Here is a 21164-nt window from a genome sequence, read left to right on the forward strand (position 1 = left end):
AAGTTACTATATGGAAGGGTCATACTGGTAACTAGACTTCATTATAAATAAATGGGTTTACAGTAAAATCTACTAATATCTAATCTAAATTCACCTGGGGTTAAATTGAGCTACTACCAAGAGTTCAACAGCACCTGTATAACAGTTTAAGAGTGGACACAATTCTCATTAACATGAGAAGGGAATGAATATCAGCCTAGGCTTCCTACTATAGGTAGCTGAACTTCCCCTCCATTTTTAGTTTGAGTTGTGACTGAGCCATCAGGGTCTTTGTAATTTTTTTTTCTGTCAAAGTGAAGATGACATCTTATCTTGTAGCTGTTTTTATAGCTTTTACCCAGAAGTTTATCTATGAATAAAACTTAGAAACTTTAGTTCTATATAGTGCCAGCATCCAGAACCAGAACCTTTTCATTGTGAGACCTAGAGAATGTTATTGTCCAAAAATCCAGTTTTGAATCCCTACCATTGAAAAGTAAGTACTCATAGAACTTATTACAATAAAAGGGTGTTAGGAAGAAGGGCTATGCACCCAGGGCCTTCAGGCAACACGAAGAACAAGCAGAAGGAGAGATGGACTGAAATTTGCTTGCAGCAGCCAGCCAAGAAAGGAGTATTTGCTGCTCTGGGGAATATCTACAGCATTAAACTTATGAGTGACTGAATCCTTTCCTGTGATAGCATTTTCAACACGGTACTGCTTCTGTCTCTAGCACACCGAAAAAACTTTAAAGGCAAATGAAGGATAATCACAATCAACAGAGGTGCTCTTATTTATCATAGGGTGCAACAGAGCACCTTAATTTTGAATATATAAGCTTCCTAATGAGGAAATGGAACATTACCAGTACTCCATCATTGCTGAAATGTATATAACTCACATATTGATCCAAGCTGGTGATTTCTACTGCACTTCTAAACTGTTAGTTCTCAGTACTTTCCTGGCTTGAGATATTTTATGTTAGACATGAGACAGTGAACACAGCACACTGGTTTGCTGAAGTCCGTTTCTAGTTCTAATTTCTTTCAGTAAATGGAAAATATTTGACAAAAAAAGAGCCTTTGAAGTCATGTCAGATTTTGATTTTGTTTTTATTCGTGGCACTAACAGACATCAATATTTTATAATATATAATATATAGTCACATTAAATGCAGATGGCTAAATATTCTCGTGCTTTCAACAGTCCATAGCTATACATTTTAAATTCCAGCTTAAAGAAAAAATCTGCCACCATTGTAGTCTGTGATTATAAAAATGTAAATGTACAAAGTTCTTCTTCTTCAGTTTCATTACAATATAGGAAATGTGAAAAAGCATTTTCATTTGTCCTTTTTAAGTTAATCAATTTAACGAAATATTTTCAAAATATGTACAACAACAACTACCAAAGTAGTTAACATTTGAAAAAAATGCTGCTATAAATACTTGTGAGACAACATACAACAGCCATACACATTAGAAACCAAGGGCCAACTTATGCATGCCCTGAACAATAGACCACAAAAGTCCTGGTTACTGACATAAACCAGCTCCACTTCATTTTACAGTGCAGAATGAATTCTACATCTTGGACCTCTATACTCTGAATCATATTTATAACCTTCACAGTCTGTTGCAAATAGAGATCCTTTAAGGTGGCTCAATATTTTTAAAGTTCCATGTTTGTTACCAGGGTTCAGCATATCTCTGCACATTAGCATTCTATACGTCATACCCCATAAGTAACTTTTCAACAGACACTGTCTCACATTCATTATTGATTGCCTGCTTTCTCAGAGCTCCAGCAGAGATACAAAGTTAATTTAATTTTAAAAACCAGTGACCCCAGCACATGACAATTTAGGTATCCTAACTTTTTTCTTGTGATTGTTTTTTATAGATCTTTACTCTGGTTTTCACCCTAATTGTTTACAGCCCTTCTTGAAATCAAAAAAGAAGCAAGTGAATAGTTTGAAACACTTACATATTTTTAACAGCTGGAAATGAGAATTACTTTTCAGATAGCTAGCAAAGTTTTTAGTTTTGCCCATAAACACAATTAAGTATTAACACGGGACTGCACAGTGTTTATATTCTTATTAACCTGCCAACAAGAATAGTTTATTGGCAACCTTAAATATTCAGAGGCAAAACACAATTCCTTGGCACAGAAGCTTTACAGAAGAGCAACATATTTTCCCCTTAGAACCATTATGCAGGAACACACAGAAAATTAACTACAACTTATTTTGGCTTGTAGTCAAGAGAATAAACTAAACTTCTTGATGTTTTTTTGCCACTTCAGACTTTGAATGATGATTATGGGTGCATACAGGGTTAGATTTTCCAGTTACCTATTCTTTTTACATGATTCAAACGAGCAGAGGGACCTGTAACAAAGAAAAGCACATGATCATTCAAGATATTTTTAAACCTCCAACTGTTGACATTGTTAACCAAACATTCTCCCGTGGGGCTGTTTTCAAGCTTGGTTTCTTCATCTGCTCCTTGAGACTACTTAAGCTTATCTGTTTTTTTTTTTTTTTTTTCTAGATATATCACTTGGTCTAATGAAAAGTGCTATCCTTCCCTAAAAAACCCACACCTCAGACATCCTTAGGTATTATGTTTGCAATTGTGTTATTTCTGGAGCATAGGTGATGCATTTTTCTGTGAAATTCCTTCATTTGTGGAATGAAGCCCAGGCTGCAAGTATGCAACATCTTTCAGCCAAAATCTGTTCTGTTATTGGTTAGCTGTCACTGGCCATAAAAATGAATTGATGAGTACTTTGCTTTCTGATTGAATAAAGGAAACTCCCAGTGGCTTTGATTCAGGAAAACACTTACACAAATGCTTATCTTCCTTTCCCAGTCCTCAGGTCATCTAAGCATATGCTTAATTTTAAATACATATGCTAAGGTGCTCTTCCAAATTCAAAGTTACTGAGCTTTGATTCTATCAGAGAGATATACATTAAGGTCACCACAAAAGCTAAACAGGAATAATGCATTTGATCAAGTCTAAATTTTCCATTTTGACCCTTACTCTTGAGGAAAAAAATAGGTCATGGTATAAATTATTAGCAAGGTGAAGAGTTCAAATTATGTTTTATCTTCCTTTTTCAAACAGAGTAACAGCATGCAAATGCCTGCCTCTCACTGTGCATGGGAACTAGAATCACTTCATAAGCTCATTTGACTACCTGTATATCAAGCTTGGCCAACCTTATCGTTGGGCCTCCTGCCTCATTTCCAGCACACCAAAGCCTAGATCGACTGTGGCTTTGAGTCTGTAATTTCTTTCATTGCACCCACAGAGACTGATAATAAGAAGCAGTATTTGTTCATTCACAACTATACTTCTCTGCTTATGCAAGAAGAATAGTCCACTGCTTCACATAAAGGTATGGAACTAGGCCATGCTTCCTAGAAGATACTCAACATGACATAATTCCGATCGACACATTACTTGTTGACAACCAGCTCCAAATTATCCCAGAGAACACAGGGACTCCTTGCAATTGGTGTAGTAATTATCTTACCTGGCTCCTTTGATTGCCAACAGAATGATACACTGCACGTATCAAGAGCTGACGTGACCTAATGCTGATGCCAAACATCACCACGAATGCTTGTGAGAACTGTGATGGAGCCAAATTAATTTTTAAAAATCTCAGTGAACAAACAGAAAAAACTACTTTGGTGCAATTCCAATCTTTATTGGAAAATACATGGAATCTGCAGAATCTCCCTTGCACATACCATTAAAAAGTGGTCTGAAGCAATCACTTTACCAAGAGCAATAGCCTATTCTTCAGACTTGCTTTCCCCATCATGTGCAGACAAATTCCCCTGCAATATTTCTACCAAATCCCTGGGTACAACTCTACCTAAAATGAGTATATGGCATATAAACTAAAGCAACTTTTATAGCTTCCCTTTGTTGAGTAAGATTTTTAATCCTGCATGGACTTGTGCTGCAACTATACCTACAGCTAGACATCTAATGGGTTATTTGCATGTGTAGTTATGTTTTTTTTTTTTCCACAAATAGTCATGGTAAATCCCAAGGCAAGTTACATAAGCACAAAAAATACACATCCATTGATATAGAGAATTTCAGACATCTAGCTACATTATCTTGCATTTTATGAGACGGCAAATAGGAAGTTAAAAACTGCACATAGAGATCTTAACTACATGATAGTGTTTGGCACAATTTAAGGAAAACACTAGTTCACTTTTAAAATCAGAACATTAAATGGTACAGCTCTATGACCTGAGTTCTGTCCACCAGAATTAGCCAAAATTTGGTCTCAGAGGAGCTGTTTACTTCCTAGATCAACTGATTCTCCTTTGCTCGTGTGGCAGACCCCATGGCTGGGACAACCTTCTTGCTAGTGAGACATGTTCATTCCTTGTAAGTAACCACCAAAAGCACCAGGGAACCCATCATGGCTGGTGGCTTCACTTGATGCCACCCCCCTGACTTGCTGTTACACTTTGGATGTGTCGAACACCTATCAGGTTCCTTGACAGACCATTTCTAAAAATTGGAAGAAAGGGTTACTTCCTTGTACATTGTCAGATCTCTTCCAGGTTGGTAAATTCATGCCATTCCTGTAACACATCTGTGTCTCCCTTTCTTTTGGGTAGGATCTGTAGTGTAACCACTTTCTGGCAGGTCTCTGAAATGCTCTGCATTAGAGATGAACCATTTGACTGAGCAGGTTCAACTGGGCTTGGCACCTGCAAAAATTTTCCTTCAGGAGTCTGTGGACAGCAACAGTGCAATAAAACAGAAGCTATTTCTTCAAAACAAAGAGTGATTTATTTGCCCAAACAGGCACAGTACTTCAAAAAATGGATTAAGGACAAGAGAGGAGAGCTATACAAATACTATCTTACCTCTACTTGGCATTTCCCTCAAGCATCTATTTCTGCTCTGGTTTCTTTTGGCTGACCCAATTAGAGACTGTGCTGTGCAGACCCTGACTCTCAGCAAAGCAAGGTCAGCCTGCAGCAACTTCTCTCCTCATTTCCTGCACAGCAAATTTTTTAACCTTAAAGTTCATGACTTTAGCAAACAGCTGTGTAATCAGGGGAGGAGTGGAGGAGCTGCCTTTTCACAGACAATACTTGAGCTCAAATGTTTGTTGGGATGCTCCTTATCTAGGTAATTGGTTGCTTTTTACATTTGCTTCCCATGACAGCTATGTTTGATCTACTTCCATTGCAACTAACCCCACATAAATAAGCACCGAGTCACGCATAATTATGCAACACAGATTCTTCCAAATTCTCTACAATATTAGCTAAATAAATGACTTTGCTGTCAGCAACGCAGATTTTTTCCCAGTTCTCCACAATATTAGCTAAATAAATGACTTTGCTGTCAGAAGCCTTTGTCCCAGAAGACTTTGAGAAGACAATGGAAGAGAAACAGATGCCATTACTGAACTGAACTACCTACTCTGCTGTCTAGTTGCTGCAACCAAAATCTTCCAGAAAGCAAAGCCAAAAACAGTGCTGTGCTCAGATCTCCAAATCACATCACAGAACTTTGACAGAGGAGGCAAAACAAAGAAAAAATTTGCTTCAGCCCTGGCACAAAGCAAACTGTCAGCCACTGCCTACAAAAAACTCAGTGTTCCTTAGGCATGGATAAAGGAAGAAAACCTTGATATCCAGCTATTATGTATTCTCTTTCTTCTATGGATTCAACTTTTGCTCTCACAAGTTTTCCAACTGCAGGGAAGGATCAGAATTTGGCTCTCAATATAATGCATAAAACTAGAAGAGATATTAAAACACACTGGATAGAAAGCCTTTTCAGAAATCTGAAAACATTTTTACTTTAATCAGTTATCAAGGGCATGAGATCTCAGATGTCAAAGTGTCATGATGACTTTGGCATACATAAGACTAGCTTGCATATCCAATATCTGGAAGGACAGCACAGTAATAAGAAAATCATACTCTGTCTTGGACAAAACACTGCTCTCTTTTATTTTCATAAGAGACCTATATAAAGAGATGTACTCTTCTGTTGTTTCAATGTCAAAAGTAGCAAAAATTATTCTGTCTTGGAAATGAGACAAGACAGGCACAGTATTTAGCAGAATACATCAGTCTATCTGGGGCACTTTCATGACCTGCACTGGTTATCCAAGTGTTTTGAAATAAATCCCCAAAGATATGATAAAGACTTGTTTTCATGAGTAGAGCTATGGATCCCCCTCAGAGACTTCTGCAAGAGCAATGCAGTTGGAAGAACTATCTAGAAAACAACTGCATGAAGTACCCTTGAATGTTCAAGTCCCATTTTTTTCTGTCAGTTGGTGAAGTGGGGAAATAAAGGACTGACTTCTTCATCATTTGTAGCCTTAGAATCACAGAATTTCTCAAATTGGAAGGGACCCATAAGGATCATTGAGTCCAACTCCCTGCTCCTCCCAGGAATGCCTAAAACTAAACCATATGACTAGGAGCATTGTCCAGCTGCTCCTTGAACTCTGTCAGGCTGGTGCTGTGACCAGGTCCCTGGGGAGCCTGTTCCAGTGCCCAACCACTCTCTGGGGGAAGAACCTTTTCCTACTGTTGTATGAACTTCCCCTGACACAGCTACATTTCATTCCCTTGGAATCTACTGCTGGCCACCAGAGAGAGGAGATCGTGCCCTCAGCTCAGCTGCCCTCCTCAAGGAAAGCACTGACTGCAATGAGGTTGCTCCTCAGCCATCTCCAAGTTGAACAAACCAAGTGTGAACTCAGCTGCTCCTCATAATTATATGCATAACATAGATGTAATTTTTCACATGAAAAATTAACTGCACATCCAGGTTTCTGATGTAATCAGACCATGCTGATGTAAATTTCCCTGAAACACTGATTTTTTTGTGCCATTTGTCCGATTTTGTGGAATTTCTGGTTGATCAGAAACCAGATTTTTTTGACAACTTTTGAATGTTAAAATTTAAATGTGTTTTTAAATTATTTAAAAGAGGACAAGTGAGCAAGATTAAAGTCTATTTACACGTTTATGGTTGGCATCAGCTAACTCATATGTTGGGAAAGCTACATCTGCTTTTCTACATTCTCTTAAGTCCTTGGATCAAAGTCTATTCTTGGATACTGCAGTACAATATTGGGATGCCTCCACTCAGGACAATTAATCTGCTTCTCTTTACCTAGAAACACAGTGTAATTTGAGATTGGGAAGAACAAACTTTGATCAAAGAGATAAGTAAAGTTACTCCAAAAATCACACACAGGCAACTGAGCATTTAGCCATCTGGGAGTTGACCGATTCACATCTAACCACAAAAGTGAAACACAGATAATTCAATTAATAAAGTTCAGGCAGACATTAAATTGACCTCACAGTTTCACTGACAGCTCTCAGCACATGTGAACAAGGTTTAAGTATTGGGAATCAAGGTCTAGGACACACTATGGAAGTTAGGAGAGAATGTTTATTTATAAATTTGCTTCAGGGCCTCATATCTGATCTTTCTTAGGCTCATCTTGTCTAAAGGACATCCAGTATTATCTCAGATAATACAGAATGAAATGGTCATGAAAATGCTTTCTGAAATTATAGTCATGCTCTTGATGATCTCTTTAATAAATTACATTGTCTGTTCACATGGTTACCTATATGCATGGGTGTGTTTCATTAGCTGTTCAAAGGTTTCAAATACATGCCTGATTTTTGATTCAGTTAGAGGAAACAGTGCATGTATCTTCTGATGGAAGAAAGAAATGTTTGCCTAGAAGAGCTTAAAAATGGTTCTGAAAACACAGCAAGCATAGGTTGTTTCAACCACAGTATAATATGAAAGTACATTTACCTTTCTTAACTTTGCTGCTCCGGCACCAGAGCGAATGGCCTCCAATAGGGCTTGCCTTGCCTCCATTGGATTACCTGAGGCTGTGGCAGAGGATTTAGGAGCTGCTGCTGACAGCTGAATGGGAGGTGGTGGTGGTGGCTGGGCAGGGGCAGGTGGAATACACAGCTGCTCTTCCTGAAGGTCTTCTGCCTTCTGCAAGGACCGTTCTGCGTCCCTAAAACGCTGCAGCTCTTGGGAGGCCAATGAGGAGATCTGCTCATCATGCAGTTGAAAGAAGGTGGTTAATATCAAGCATGGCTAAACTGTAATTATTTGACATTTGATTCACTTTCAGTACCCCAATTTCACTTTTCTTGGATGATGTAGAACCCACAGAACTTTTGTTTGCTCATGGGGTTGAACATCTGTTACTACTCAGTCACATCACTCAGCTGGGCTGATTACCAGCATTGAGGAATTGGCATTGAGTCTGTCTCAGAAACTCAATCTTTATTTACTGTGAGCTTCAGCATCCTGTAACTCTTCTTGGCATGTAAGGTAAGAGAGAAAGTTGGACTTGGTATTAATTTGGAAACAACCACAAGGGTTTTGGAATCAGGAAGATATATTAAGGCTGCAGTAGCCACCCAGGAATATGATTACTTTTTGCAGTCTGGGCTGCACAGAAATAATCTCAGATGACAGGGAAGCTCTTCCAGATCTGAGCTCTCAGACATAGCTTCACTGAAAAAAAAAGCCATTAAACCTAAAGTTTCCAGCCATACTTAAAAACAAACAAAAAAACCCAAACCAAAACAAAACAAAACAAAACAAAACATACCAAAGACAGCTACGTGAAAGCACTGAGGACAAAATCAATTGATAATTCTTCCAACTGTGTTTCTGTGGAATTTCAGAAACTAAAATTTTTGCACAAATTACCAGCTTGGAAACTCATCCTACTTTAAATGCATACAGGCACAAAAGACAGTCTTTCAGACTAAGCCAGCTTTTTCATCAACTGTGTCAAGAGATACTTTTTTCCATTAATACCATTACTAGTAACAATCATGATGTATTGTTAGTAATTACAATGATTCAGCATTTATTAGGAAATTCAGAACTATGGGCCAAATAGGTCCATTATAATTCATTTCTCAGACAAACTGAAACACAACTTGTGGTGAAAAATTAAAGGATTCATCTCCCCTAAAATAATCCAGAGAGCGCCTGTATTACATTCCTTCCCTATACACACAATATATATATATGAGCATCATGTCATATTAGATAAAAGGCAAACATTTGAGACAACATGAAACGGACACCACATCTGTATAGCGCCCTGTACACACACAAACACACTGATTTAACTAGCACAGGTGATATGGTGTGAAAAAGAATATGGTTTCCAGGCAACTTCCTTTAAAATCATGGCAAAAACTTCTCTGCCAGAGGAAAGTATTCTAAAAAGTCTCTGTGATGACTTCATTGTCAGAGCCTCTTTCACAAATTGCTATTTATTTCTAATGAATGCAAAATGCAGTTAAGTATGTGTGAAGATTGCTGCTGCTTAGCACATCCTGCTCACAGGCTCAGAGGAAGCTGTGCCCTACCTGCAGCAAGGGCAGTAGGATATTTGAGGGGTGAAGTAATTCCCTAACACAGGCAAGAGAATTTTTCTATCTCATGCCAGCTATCTGGATATGTGCTAATGAACTGAGTCATTGCATGAGGGAAATGGGAACCTCCTTGCCAAGGACACATCTTTGGCCGGATTAGTCAACTGAGAGAAAACTAAGGCTAGAACAATGCAGGTTTTGGCTATTAGGAATAAGAGATGCTTTAATGGTTAGGTAAATCTTTCAGAGAGAAGGAATCATCCTGCCGTGGTGAATGTTGATGAAGCATCAATATCAATCACTTGCATACAATTTGCACCATGTTAGCAGATAGATACACAGCATGTATGAAGAAGTCCTAGTGTGTTCAGGAAGCTGGGATTGGATATATGTGGTAGGTAATGCAAATATATTAGTCCAACTGCAAACTCCTAAACTACAGCTTCTCTGTGCAGAGAAGCTGTGGATGTCCCATCCCTGTTGGTATTCGAGGGCTGGTTGGATGGGGCCTTGAGCATCCTGGTCTAATGGGAGAGGCCCCTGCCCAAGGCAGAGGGGTTGGAACTAGATAATGCTTAAGACCTTTCCAACCAAAACCATTCTAAAAATCTAAATGTGAAAATGATGAACATTTGATGTCTTCTATGTACACTCCCTGTAATTTTTTTGGATTTCTACATGCTTCTTTCTAAGCTAAAAGCAGACTATTTGAAAGACTTTTAAGTTTTATAGCAGAGAATAGGGTTGAACCTGCTGTGCTGTCTGCCTAAGTCAGATCTGGTCTTCTGTCATATGGTTACCCCCTCAACTTCTCTCTTTGCAGCACAGTGTTTCATTTGTGGGATATTTGGGTTTGTTCAAAACACTTAGAAGGAATAGACTGCACTTCAAAGATCACTTACCCTCTTGAGTCCTTACCTTTTTTAGCTTTGAGGTGCCACTGTGGCCCCTAATTGCCGCTAGTAGGGCTGAACGCTCATTCTCTGGCTCAGTGTATGAAGGTTTCCTGTGATTGCCATTTAGTGCACCGTTTGAAACCTAGAATATGAAGGGAATAAAACTCACATTGTTATTAGGTATTTACTTAGATATAGCTTGGAAACACCTTTTGGCACTTGTACCAGAGTGCAAACTATGAAGACTAATCAGTTTGTCTTTTTTTGGGCCTGTTTGTAAAACCTTATTCACACTGAACAGTAAGGGTATGTGTAGATAGTAATGCTGTACTTAGAGCTCCAGTCCATAACCCCTTAGCATGAAGTCAGTGGCATACTATTATCCCCTAGTAAAACAAAATGCAATTTTCTTTCATTGCAGGTATTTACAAGTTTTCTCCATGCTGTGTGTTCCTGTTTTTACATAACACACTGAAATGAGGGTTTGGCTCTTAGACTAACCTCAATTACCTCTCGTTTATCTGTATTGATGCCCCCTCTGCCTCCTCTAGCTAGTGCAGCAGCCATGATGTTGCATAATATACAGGATGTGCAGAATAAGCAGCAGCTTGGTCTGCATTTTGCCATTATAAATTTTTCAAATGCCTTGCGTTTGCCAGCGCACCAGCAACTGTACACGTTACCAAACCTCTGGTGTCTGAGAGAGTGAATATAGAGCTCTGCAGTCTGATCACATTAAAAAAGCTTTCCACTTTACCTTTCTTAGTTTCTCCTTTCCCCCTCCTGTTTGAATGGCTTCCATTAGGGCACTGTGCAATGATGTGTCTTTTGGAACTGGCTTTTGGATGACAGGTTTGAACTTCTTCTTTGGTCCAAAAATATTGGTCTGCACATTAACATCCAGGTCTCCAACAGTATTAACATCTGAATCATCAGGTTTCTCCTCCTGTTCTGACTCTGCATTTGCTGCTGCACCATTTAGCTCAGGAGAAGCTTTAAGTGAACTAACTTGTACACCATTAGCAGGACACCATTTAGTGACTCGTAAAGGCGAGCTGAAAGAGGATGGGACTCCTTGGAGATCAGGAGACTTGAGGGATGAGGCTGAGTTAGTGTGGGTCAAAGTCTCACACTTCTGGTCAAACACAGTCTTTTTCTCTGCTACACTTTGTTTGCTGTTTAAACCATGATCATCTTCTGCACTGTTGTTACCCTTTGAAGAGGATTTAGTAAGTGGGACACTGGCATTCTTTTTATAGAAACTCACAGAAGTTGCTTGATTTGATGCCCTGATATTAACTACTTTGTTTTCCATGCCAGAATTATCACCAGGTGTAAACCTGTGGGATGCTTTCTGACTGCAAGCAAAAATACTTGAAAGGTTTTCTCTTGTTTCTGCTGATTCTGTTTCCACAGGGCTATATTTGGCCACAATAATACATCTTTTTGGTGAAACTTCTGCTTCATTCTTAACCTCTCCTGTCCCTTGCTTGTTTTCATCTTTCTCGTTATATTCCATAGGGTCAGCTTTAAAGGTAGTTGCACTGATGTGTCTTGCAATAGCAGAGGCAACATACTGACTTGAAGTTCTCCTTTGTGGCTTTACGAACGGGAGTTCCAGCTTGTCCTTACAAACGGCTGGGGCTGCTAATGGTGTTACCTGGGACTGTGTAACTGAAAGAGCTGGTTTGGTCCTTTCATTCTCAGATTGTCTTTCAGCTACCTGGGTAGTAACAGTTTGTGGTGCTGCAGGTTTTGGAGCTGAAAGACAGACAGGTTTGTGTTCATGTTTTATATTAAAGGGCTTCGAGTTTGTGGTGACTGCTGACTTTTTAGGAAAATGCTCAGCAGAGTCATCACTTTGCTTTTCCATAGAACTTGACCTCCAGAATGCCTTCACTCTCCCAATATGAATTTCCTCACTTTCATCAGAAGAAAAACCTTGTACATGCTTACTAACACTGGTGTTTGGGCCTATAAGATTACCCAGTTCATCTATCCTAATGGCACCAGTGGAGACTGAAACTCCTCTATCAAAATGTCTTACTTCAGGTTTGGGAGGGACAACTTTAAATGTTGTCAAACCCATTTTAGGTTCATAGGTTGATCCTGAATTCTGGGCACGATGACACCATGTGGGTGTTGATGTGACTTCTACTTCCGTTTTTTTTGCTGGTGGCCATTTGATTTCTAACTCTGATTTACTTTTTTTCAGAGATCTCTCCCTGCTACTACATTCATTAACTGGATTTAGCTTCTCTTTTGCTGTACTGATTTCAGCCGTGGCTTTGGAGCGAGATGGACTCAGCTTGGATTTACATTCCTCAGACTTCACACCATTTTTAGGAGAGGGATCCAGTCTTAAGTTCTTTTCATTCCTTTTTTCAAAGGAAGATGTGAGAGATTCAAACATATCTCTCCTCTGTTCCACAGGCAAGGTAATGAATTCATTTTCAGATTGTTGCTGATATATTAGGTCCTTGCATACAGCTCCACCATCTGTGTGTCCCTTATCAAAGGAACCTGCATTATTGTTTTTATTTGTGAAGTTTCTTGCATTAACAAAGTCAGCTGAGATATTCTGTGAAACCTTAATCCTCATCTCTTGGTTTTCATATGCGTTAGAGGTGCTAACTTCTGGAGCATCATCTATGATTGTTACTGGAACAGAAATCGAAACATCTTGGGCGGCTTCAACTTTTCTTATATGTGGGTTGAAGGCTTCACTGGTGTAGTCAGAGTCAGAGTTACTGACACCATCCACTGCAGCAAAATACACATATAATGTTACATATAGGTAGCATTTAGGCAATATGACTATAAATTACACAAACAGCCGGTACAAGTTTAAGCAAACCATGTATTTTAGTTACACACTAAGTAATAGGCTTTTTTTTATGCCTGTGTTACAAAAAAAGGAGACATCCAGGTCCTTCTTATTGTCTGGTTGCTGATTAGAATCAGCAAAATATTCCTTCAGTTCTCCTGCTTCAGCCAGTGGGAAACACACAAATGCAGCTGAAAGCAGAATTTCATCTATTGTTCATACCTTATCTTTGACTAACTTATCTAAGTGATAAACATTTCGCCACATGACTCCAAAGGAGAAATATTTCTAAGAAACAGCAAGCAACTCCAAATTATATTTCCCAGACCTGGTTAGTAATAACAGTCCAGCTGAAGGATTTCCTTGAACAAGCAAACAAAAAACCAATACTTTTATTTTTTCTCCATTCTTCTCACCCTTTATTACCAGTGACTCCAGAAGCCTCATTGTGCAAGAGGTCTATATATCCTCTCAAATTTTCTGGTATAAATCAAAGGTTACAACACAAGCTAAGGAATGGCTGTGTCTGAGAACGCACAAGAAATCAAATCAGACTCAATTCCATTGCAGAAGTAGTAAAATGAAGATGGGAAGTTAAAAAAAAAAAACAAACAATGTCATTTGTTGACAATAATAAAGAAGTTGGTTTTTTTCACAGTAGGAAAAAATGGAGCTCAATATGACATTTTATCTCCTCCCACTGTTTTGTGTTTTTCCATATTTAACTTTTAAATGTGCCTGTTAACACAGAGGAGACACTGGGTACAAAAATATTCCATCCTTTTCCACTTCATAATGATAAAATAAAGACAGAGGGATTCTTCATTAAACACAGAGCTAAATTCACAACTGATGTAGCTTCACTGAAGTCAGAGAAATTATACTCAATTTGGTCTATAAAATGTGTCCATTGACTGCTGTTCATCTCTTTTTGGTAGAAGACACTGAAACACAACAACAATCTGACATGCAGTTTGAAAAATATTCAGTGGGAGCCTATAAAGGGTGTCTGCTCCTAAAGCAAAGGAGCCACTTTGGGAGGACCACATTCTACCTCACGCTCATGAGCTGTTCTCTGTGACCTCAGTGAGAAACATACAGGACGTCAACAGTACAGCTTGATTCTGCATCCACTGGCTGCGTCTCTGTCTTTTGCACTTCAGAGGTAACGCACACTTTCCTACCTTCTAAATCTTCATCCAGGTCAGCCAAAGTCTGCTGGAGCTGTGCTGCAATGATTGTATCTTCATTCACATGCTTAGCCAAAGCTGTTGCTTCATCTTGCCTTCTAAAGGAAGGAGAAGAAAATCATTGAGTCTCTTCCCTTTCTTTCACTTTGCACTGTTGCTCTGAGACACACTATAATTTCAGCCCCTTTGCTCCCACTGGGGTTCTCAGACTCATTCCCCAAAGTATGAAAAATGTGTAGCCTTACATACAAACTACCGTACTGACACATCCACATCTAGGAAAGATCTCAATGGGGCTTGGGCAAACCCAGTGTGCTGGTAATCAAAAGATTACAATTAATAAAGCCTGCAAATAGATGGTCTGGCTTCAGAGTGAAGTACGCATTTCAGCTGGACTGCAAAAACACAGCATATGCCAGGACAAAAGTTTTGCACATCCATACAGTTTTAAAGCAGACCACTAACAATCCTGTGCACCCGCTGTAACAATATATGTGCACCTTAATTAAATAAAAATTGCATGGTAATGAAAAATAAGTACACTCAAAGTACTGTTAGACAATTACTCTGCATCTTGAGATGTGGGAGGGAGTGAAAGCAGTTTCTAATGAAACATCAAGGGACCTGATTTTGCCAGAAAACTGATGAAGCTGTACAATGACCTAAGACAAGTCTGAAATCAGAATGAGTGCCAAGTGTTGATTTGGCTTATTAAAAGAAGTGAAGAAAAAGACAACGAAACAAAAAAATCCTACCCCCCCCCCCCCCCAAAATTAAAAAAAAAAGAAAAATCAAACAACAACAAACCAACAACAAAAAGCCGCCTGTATGGCAACCTGGTACACAACAGTTCTCCTTTTTATTAGAGGAGAATCTTGATCAGCAGAACGTTTTTATCCAAATCATTGAAACTAGAATTTCACATTGGACAATTTATTTCTTTCAGTTACCTCACCCAAATTTAAGATGTTGTAGTCTGTGACACTGTATCTAAGTTTTGCCCTTGTGATTAATCTATTGAAAAAGTCGCTTTCCATTCCAGCCACACTTAAACTAACTCTAGCTGGGAGAAGCAGATTTGCCCTTTTCAAGATCAAACCCTTAATTGCAGAGATACACTAAAACATGACAGATTTTTTGGTTAGTTTACCAAACACTACCTGAAAAATGCCATTTTTCTTCTTCCCTTTAAGATAGTAATCTGAATAAAAATGCAAAGGTGTTTCCTGATATGATGTAAATTTTGTCCAACAATGTAGCATCATTTTTTGCTACTTTGTTGTTTGATTTTTCCCTTGTTCATACCAGGAATAACTGAAAGGACATGTTGAAACATCAGGTATTTGATTTTATTTTACTTAATTATTTATTTAGCATTCACCTCTCCTTTACATCTTTTGTAGTAGTCCTACAGCCTAATCCTTCTACTTTTACCTGAACTGCCTTGCACTTACAAAGCTGACTTCATGTATGCAATATCAATGAAAACAACAACATACACCTCCAAGGAAGCCTTCCAAAACTGTCATACACACATTGTTGTGTATCTGAATACACAGATGGGATTAATTCAAGACAACAAGGCTTGATATATGACTAAGAGGTTTCCTAAACTGGAATCTAAGACAGAAATCAGTATTAGTTTTTTTAAATACACAAGAGACAGAGTGCTCTGCGACTGGAATAAAATTTCTTCCAGCATCTGCCACTGACCTGAGCTTTGACAAGCCCTGAACATCCCCACAAGCCAGTGTGATCTAATGATGCTCAGGCTCAACATCTACACTGCAAGATTCATGGTGAACCAAGTTTTGCCCCTGACAGATTACGAGGATAGTGGAGCAAATCAGGTAAAGTCTCCAGTGCAGGCACCTGGCACTGTAGGATTGCAGTCCCTCTGTACCCTGAGGCGCACACACACTCACATAAGCTTCCATAAATCAATGAGATTATTCATCTGAGCTATCTGACAAAAAGATTTACACTTATTGCAGCATTTGAATTGGGAGAAAAGACTGGCAAACAAAACTCTCAATATGAAGATGGCAGAAAGAAGGAACTAACTTAATTTCGTATTGTTCTTGCAGTGGAAAGTTTCACAAAATTAATAAAAAATATTCTACTCTGAGTGCATTTTAAAACAATTTATTTGCAAACTCAGAGACAGCATTTACAATGGGAGAACCATTCAAACTGTGCACCAGCTAAGCAACAAGTCTATCCATTATGGAAAGCAAATACCAGTTTCTTCTTTACAAAGCTGGTCTTGCAGAATAGTTGCACACAGCTGGAGGCAAGTAAGTGACACACACTGAGACTCATTCTCTGACCTACTGTGGAGAAGTTGTTTCCAAAACCTTGGAAGAAAAATCTGTAAACTCACGAGACCTAATTTCATGAAGGCTAATTCCAGCTCACCACCCTTTTGGTACCTAATTATATTTTCCTGTCGCCTGAATCCTCTACAATGCAGCCAAAATCTGTATTACTAAGGTTGTCCATGCTGGAATTTCTACAGGAAAAAATAGGGTTGAGAATTTTATGGGGAATTTGTCTAGAAAAAGATATTTGGGATGGGAACAAGCATTTCTGGGCTTCAAACGTGGAGCATAGGTCCATTGCACTTCACTGACCAGTTCTTTTCTCATGTCTATCAGTGGGAATCTTTCAATGACTCCTCATAGCAAAATGATCCTCTCCTTGCTGGGCACAACAGTCAGCAGTGGTCTTTTCTCATTATCCTCTGTGCACTTATGCAGTGACTATACATAATTTGCCTCTCAATCTCTGCTTCAATCTCTTTACTTAGTCAATAGGGATAATATCCAATTCAAAGCATTTTTTCTGAAGGAAAGAGAACAATGCATTGAAAATGAAAGGATTCTTATTTGCTGCTATAGAGGGAGCTTCAGAAAAAGCAGATCTTTTCTTCTGTATTTCTAAATCTCTAGAAGAGCTACTGTTTGATACATTTCCAAACTCACCTACAAAGCAAGCCAGAAGGTAAACATTAATCACAAGGGCTTTTCTTAAAGTTCTTACCACTGGGAATTTAGAATGGGCTATGTGTTTTGTGAGGTGAAAGTCTGGTAGTTTCCAGTAGCTCACATGACTTACAAATATGCCTAAGAAGATTCTTTCTCACAGGGAAAGGAAAACAAAAGGCCTCAATTTTTTTTTTTTTTTTTTTCCATAGCCTTCTTCCCTTCTACACTTTTCTTTTGTTAACAGCTGTTCTGGCCAGATGGCCAGAAGCCAAGAAAAAGATGACTTATTTCGATACCATGTTTTACATTCTGTATAAACATTACCAGTGGTATTTTCTCATACATGCTTTTTTTTTTTTTTTTTTTTTTTTTTTTTTTTTTTTTGACTTAGGGAAGAACTTGATAACCTTTACACTGCCTTCCTGGTTAAAACATGAGGTGCTAAAAATACAGCACTGGTGAGCATTTAGCCCATGCTCGAAATGGCAAATGTGCACGATTCCTGGAAGCCTGTGCACATATTACTTATGTAGATTAGCAGAGATTTGTGCAAGAGCACAGAACGAAGCAAAGTGACTACTAAACTACAGCATTTAATGTTCCACTGAGCTCAGGCTACAACGCCTAATTACTCCTTGGCAGTCATTTGCGCAGTTGGAGACAAAATGAAACTTACAGCAGCATTTTACCAAATTAGTGCCATGAGAGATATAAATTTATGAGAAGGTTAACATTCTAAGAAAGAGAGAAATTTCTCTGATAAAACTAGCTGGAAATGCTGCATAAAAACAAACCCAGACTGGCGGTAAGACAAGGCATTTGCAATGAGAAAGTCTGCCATTTTGTTATAGTCAAAGCAGGTTTACCTGTGGGTCCATAAATGATAAATCTGACCCAAATTTCCCTGATGACTTCTTGGGAGTTCTGGTGAGCCTCATGTACGGCATCGGAAGTAGAGACCACACTTCCCACCATAACTGCTTAAAGACAGCACAGAGCTATGTAAACTGCAGAGAAGGGAGGGAGGAAGGCATTCAATTATCTAAATGCAGATACTTGGTGCCATTTTAAATGCTGTAGGATATTCAAGACATCTGTCTGAGGCTCTTAGACTTAATGTGGAAGACAGGGAAACTTGCATCCTACCTGAATGGCAGCAGGTAGGAAGAAGCCTAGTAGAAGACATTTCTCAGGTTAACTGAACGTGATTAGCAATCTCACTCATTTTGCACAGTATTTGCTATCCTGAAAGACTTGAGAACACGGCTCCCGTGAACCTGTTACGAGGTGGGGTGGGAGGACAGAGCCATTGCAAATGAATCAAATCCATACAGGCATACTGTGCAGTAGCACATGCAGGGATGTAGTGACAACTGTGAGGCACACTGAGTGCATTCAGCTTCTCACATGAGCCTTGGGCAGCTAAGAGGGACTGACCTACATGAAAACCAATATGCTTACTCCAGTTCCAAACACTGGGCTTTGGAACATTCAGCCTCCCCTCCCAGCTCAGACAGCCGTCCCAGTCTGGTACTGGGGAATTACTTTAACCCATCTTTATGTATCCCAATTTGTCCTCTTTAAAATGAATCCATTATATTCACCTCTTACACAAATGCTGCAAAGAGAAATGCTTCTACTTTGTGTATATATCAAGGTGGGTGTTAAAGAAGAGACTGATGCTGAAGGATTTCAAGTTGTAGGAAGTATGGCTGAAGCTTTTTGAAAACAACTTGCTATTCAATCAGGCCAGAAAGACAGCATTAAGTAAACTCAGGGTTTTTATATATTCATTTTTGTGAGTGATGCAGCAAAGTACTCTTCAAAAGTGGAGGTAACTGTTTTCTGAATAAACCAATGGTTTCCACAATCTTAGAGACCATTTTTGCATTCTTCGCATTTCTAAGGCTAGGTAACTTTTTTTTTTTCATTTCTATTCAAGAAAGTAATATAACTGCAGCAGGAGAGCAGCCAGAATAAGTGCTGGACTTTCTAGTCATCTAAGCCATGACCTGACCAGTGATATTTTCCATTTCTACTGCCTCTTGTGAACTTGAGAATTAATTTCTAACCAAAGCCTGTTAAAATTCAAAAGTTGTAGACTGAACAATTCAGGACTGGTTAGATAGCAAAGTCATCACTTGTGTTTGATGTAAGATTTCTGAAATTGGCAGGCAACTAGGAAAGGGAAAAAACACATGGTCATATTCTGTTGAATACCAGATAACCTTCTTTTTTATGTTCTTAGATAGGCAATTAAAAAAAAGGCTGCACAAATTTTTGAGAGCAAGGTACAGGCATCACTTCCTTTCCATTTTTAGTTTGTGTTCTGTTTCTAGCTCTGTGGGACTACATCAAACAAAACTCTTTACACTGCATTTATTTCTGTGTTGAATAGAAGTTATCAGAGATTGAATTTAACTGGTTTTCAGTCCTGTAATACACAGGTCTAGTAATGTTTTCAGATATGCTGCCACCCAATTAACAATAAGAACCTGATAATAAAGGCAAGGAGGAAAACGAAGCAATTTTTCAACAGCAGTTGGATTTATGGTCCTTTTACAATTTTCCTCCATGGTTACTGGTCAAGAATTTAAATAGAAAGCAAATGAATATGCTTTTGCATAGTATCATTTTCTGTTCTAATGCTAGAAATCTCTAAGCTTGTTACATACCAGGGTGATTTAAGCTTCCAGAGTACCCGACATATGTCTGTTCCAGGGTCCTGCTGCATAAGCAGCAGCTTGTGGTTGCTATAATGCTGGATGCGTCCCCACTCCCCCTCCTCTGGCAACAGCTTCTCCACAGGAAAGCCCATAGGCAGACAGAATTGCCAGAAAAAGTCAGGAAAGGGGACTAGCATGATTTAGATCTTAATACAGTCACATCACCTGTGTAATGCAATATTGAAAGTTAAAAGATGGTACAGTCAAATAACTTCTCTTGATTTACACAGAAAAATAGAAACAGAAAAGGACCAGAGTCTTCCTCTCCTGTAAGCCAACATCAGGCCTTTAGCAACCCAAGCTGCTCTATAATATTTAAAATATTCTACAGCTCCAAAGCATACAGTATTTTTCCAGTGGACGAGTTTAACAGAAAGGCTAATCAGTATTCTTGCCCTAGAATGACTGTGAGTATCTATTACTTAACCATAATATCCATCATATCTTTCCTCTATGAAGATCTGCCAGCAAAAAAGTGCACAAATGTTTCCAAATTTGAAGAGTTTTCTGGAACAAGGGGAAAGGGAAAGCCAGAGATAAGGAAAGAAAACTATGTAAGAAGCAGAGGCGTGCAAATCTGTCAGACATCTGGGTCTTAATTAAATATTTTTTCTTCCCTGAGGTTCTCCCTGTTACTTTAACCCTTTCTCTACTTTCCTACCCCTTGAAACTATTTTCAAAAAAGTAAAACAGGCCTACCCAGTTATAATAAAAACCTATCCTATAGAGAAATAACAGAACTAAACTTTCTCCTGTTTCTCAGAGATAGTTACAAGTGACAAGTAATTATACAGAATGTGTTTGTGCACAGAGGTATATATAATACATACATACACTGTTATTTTTCACTGCCGTTTTTCTCTTTCCTTCCTGCCTTCTGCCACTCACTATTTTTATTTCTTCTGACCAGCTTCCACGCTGAATTCTGTCCAGCTACTGACTTCTCCTTCTGTCCTGTCCTTCCCAAGTGGAATACAAAACCCTGTAACATTTGAATGTGAATGGACTGAAAATTAAGCAGAACAGGTTCACCCACCTCTATTGTTTCAAGCTTTTGTTTTAAACTAACTCTTCAAAACCCAAACAGTTCAGTAGCAAACA

The 21164-nt window shown here is 38.7% G+C and overlaps 1 protein-coding gene across 2 annotated transcripts in view; it reads right to left on the reverse strand.

Annotated features, from left to right (window-relative positions):
- Positions 1-1073: 1073 nt before the first annotated feature.
- The window catches only part of COBL (cordon-bleu WH2 repeat protein), a 155914-nt gene continuing 135823 nt past the window's right edge, over positions 1074-21164 (reverse strand). For both annotated transcript variants that reach the window (XM_053991372.1, XM_053991363.1), the window contains 5 exons: positions 14345-14448; positions 11091-13096; positions 10356-10475; positions 7837-8088; positions 1074-2372 (listed from right to left, as the gene is read on the reverse strand). In XM_053991372.1, coding sequence (XP_053847347.1) covers positions 2355-2372; positions 7837-8088; positions 10356-10475; positions 11091-13096; positions 14345-14448 — 2500 coding nt within the window. In that variant the 3' untranslated portion in view covers positions 1074-2354. The remainder of the gene's footprint in view (positions 2373-7836; positions 8089-10355; positions 10476-11090; positions 13097-14344; positions 14449-21164) is intronic.

Source organism: Vidua macroura, chromosome 1 (genome assembly GCF_024509145.1).
Source record: "Vidua macroura isolate BioBank_ID:100142 chromosome 1, ASM2450914v1, whole genome shotgun sequence".
NCBI classification, from domain to species: Eukaryota; Metazoa; Chordata; class Aves; order Passeriformes; family Viduidae; genus Vidua; species Vidua macroura.